Source organism: Marmota marmota, unplaced genomic scaffold, assembly GCF_001458135.2.
Source record: "Marmota marmota marmota unplaced genomic scaffold, marMar, whole genome shotgun sequence".
In the NCBI taxonomy this organism is placed as follows: Eukaryota; Metazoa; Chordata; class Mammalia; order Rodentia; family Sciuridae; genus Marmota; species Marmota marmota.
Genome location: NW_026013709.1, coordinates 157 through 2,537, shown reverse-complemented (window position 1 = coordinate 2,537; position 2,381 = coordinate 157). Strand labels below are relative to the sequence as shown.

At 34.4% G+C, this 2,381-nt stretch overlaps 1 protein-coding gene across 1 annotated transcript; it reads left to right on the top strand.

Moving 5' to 3' along the window:
* Window positions 1-7: 7 nt before the first annotated feature.
* Window positions 8-487, top strand: LOC107135075 (olfactory receptor 56B1-like; the record flags this gene model as incomplete). The annotated part of the gene is made up of 1 exon (XM_015477029.1): window positions 8-487. A coding segment is annotated over one exon (480 nt), but the record flags the coding sequence as incomplete, so codon positions are not given.
* Between the last annotated feature and the right edge of the window lie 1,894 nt (window positions 488-2,381).

Genomic DNA, 2,381 nt, shown 5'->3' with positions numbered 1-2,381 from the left:
CGGCTTGTTTGTCATTCCAGTGCCTGTACTTGCAGCCCAGCGTCATTATTGTTCCAGCAATGAAATTGAACATTGCCTATGCTCTAATCTCAGGGTCACAAGCCTGGCTTGTGATGATAGGAGGTCCAATAGTATTTGTCAGTTGGTTGTGGCATGGCTTCTAATGGGTGGTGATCTAATTCTTATTATACTGTCCTATGCCCTGATTCTGCGCTCCATCTTTAGGCTGAACTCTGCTGAAGCTGTCTCCAAGGCTCTGAGCACTTGCAGCTCCCATCTCATCCTCATCTTCTTCTTCTACACGGCTGTTGTAGTGGTTTCAGTAACTCACCTGACAGAGACTAAGAATGCTTTGATTCCAGTTCTACTCAACGTGCTGCACAACACCATCCCTCCTTCCCTCAACCCTATTGTTTATGCACTTAGAAACAGAGAACTCAGAGAAGGCTTCCAGAAAGTGTTTTGCTTAGGTTTAAGAAAGAAGTAAGACACTAGAAACTTTCTCCTTGGTGTATATGAACTTTAGCTTCTTCTATACTGTATATTCGACTTACAAAGAGAAAGGAGGAATGAATGAATGTCTTTCAGATCCCTTTTTTTCTGTTTACCTAAATAATTGTGAACACAATTATTTACCAAAGGGTAAGAAAAACTGTTACAATCATTCTAAAACTGACAAAAGCTAATTGTATGTAAGAATATGGAAGAGCTGTCTGCTAAACCAATCAAATTGGTTTAATAAAATCCCTAAGTGGTTATTCATATTCATTCCACAAAATAAAATTAAATACAATCACAAATATATATTCACACACTCAACCTAGGAAATAAGTGACTAGGATATAAACTACTGGGGTATGATTCACATCATATTCTCAGAATACTATCAGTACCTCTTTTTCATAATCTTCAAACAAGAGAAGAAATAAAGAACAATATAATTTGTCTTTCATTTCAATCTGGTCCATGATACTTTGCCTTATACTTTAATCTTAGCTGCTTTCTTCGAGATTCAGTCTCAGAGTATATCATAACATAGCTGGGATATTTTATAGGATATGTCTTGAAATATGAATAATAATTTGGTGTTCAGGTCTACCAGTGCCAGAAACTCTATCACACCTTGTTTACTGTCAATCTCCTTTTGGTTAGATTAAAACGATGGTTCTATTGGGGTCTCAGATACAATGAAAATAATTTGAACTGCCTTTTTTGTTAATATGAATTGATGTTTTTGTTAGACTTGAATAGTTTTTATGCAAAGACTGATAAATAGAAAACACAATGTTTGATAGATTTATGAATTCATTTATTTAATGATAATATATTTCATGACATTAAGGTAATTGAATAAAATATGTGTATAGTATTTTCATATAAGCAGGGACCTCAATGAAATAGAACAGAGATGACAGGAATTTTCCCTCTATTTCTGTATTGGAACATTATAGTCATATATAGTAGTTGGGTTCATTTTGACAAAATCATCATACAAGGAAATTGATTTCAACTCCGGTTCCCCCATAACTACCTTCCTCCTCTTATTTTCCTTCCTCTCTGCTACTGATAATCCTTTCACCCATTTACTTATTTTTGATTGGTACTTTCTGCATATATATATAATGGTGAAATCCCTTTGACACATTTATATGTGTATATAAGGTGATTTTGTTAAATTCATCCGTATTTCTTCCCATTTCCAATCCTTCATTCTTCTCTCCCACTCTCCTTCTTCTCTTTCACTGGTCTTCCCTCTATTCTACTGGTCTTTCTTCTATTTATTTATAGTTTTTGAAAATTAGTGATTTATAGATGCACATCAATGTGAAATTTATCATAATGTTTTTAGATGTCTACAAAATGTAATTTGGTGAATTACACTCCAAAGTTCCTCTCTTTTCCTGTCCCTTCTCCCTTGCTTTCAATTTCTTTACTCTGCTCCACTGATCCCTTTTATTTTCATGAGACCCTACCTTTATTTCCTTATTTTGCTCTAGCTTCTGCATGTGAGAAAAATGTTCAACCCTTGATTTTCTGACTCTGACTTATTTCATTTAATGTGATGTTCTCCATTTACAACCACCTACTGGCAAATGTCATTATTTCATTCTCATTCATGGATGAGTAAAACTTCCATTGTGTATTTATGCCATATTTTCTTGATCCATTCATCTTTTGACAGGCATCCGGGTTTATTTTATTATTTGGTTATTGTGCACTATGCTGCTATAAATAGTGAAGTGGCTGTCTAAGTTTAGGATGCTGATTTTAGTTATTTTTGATATGTACCAATAAGAGGTATAACTGGGTAATATATGGTAATTCCATTCCTAGTTTTTTGAGGAATTCCATACTGCTTCCCAGAGTCGTTGCACTAAATT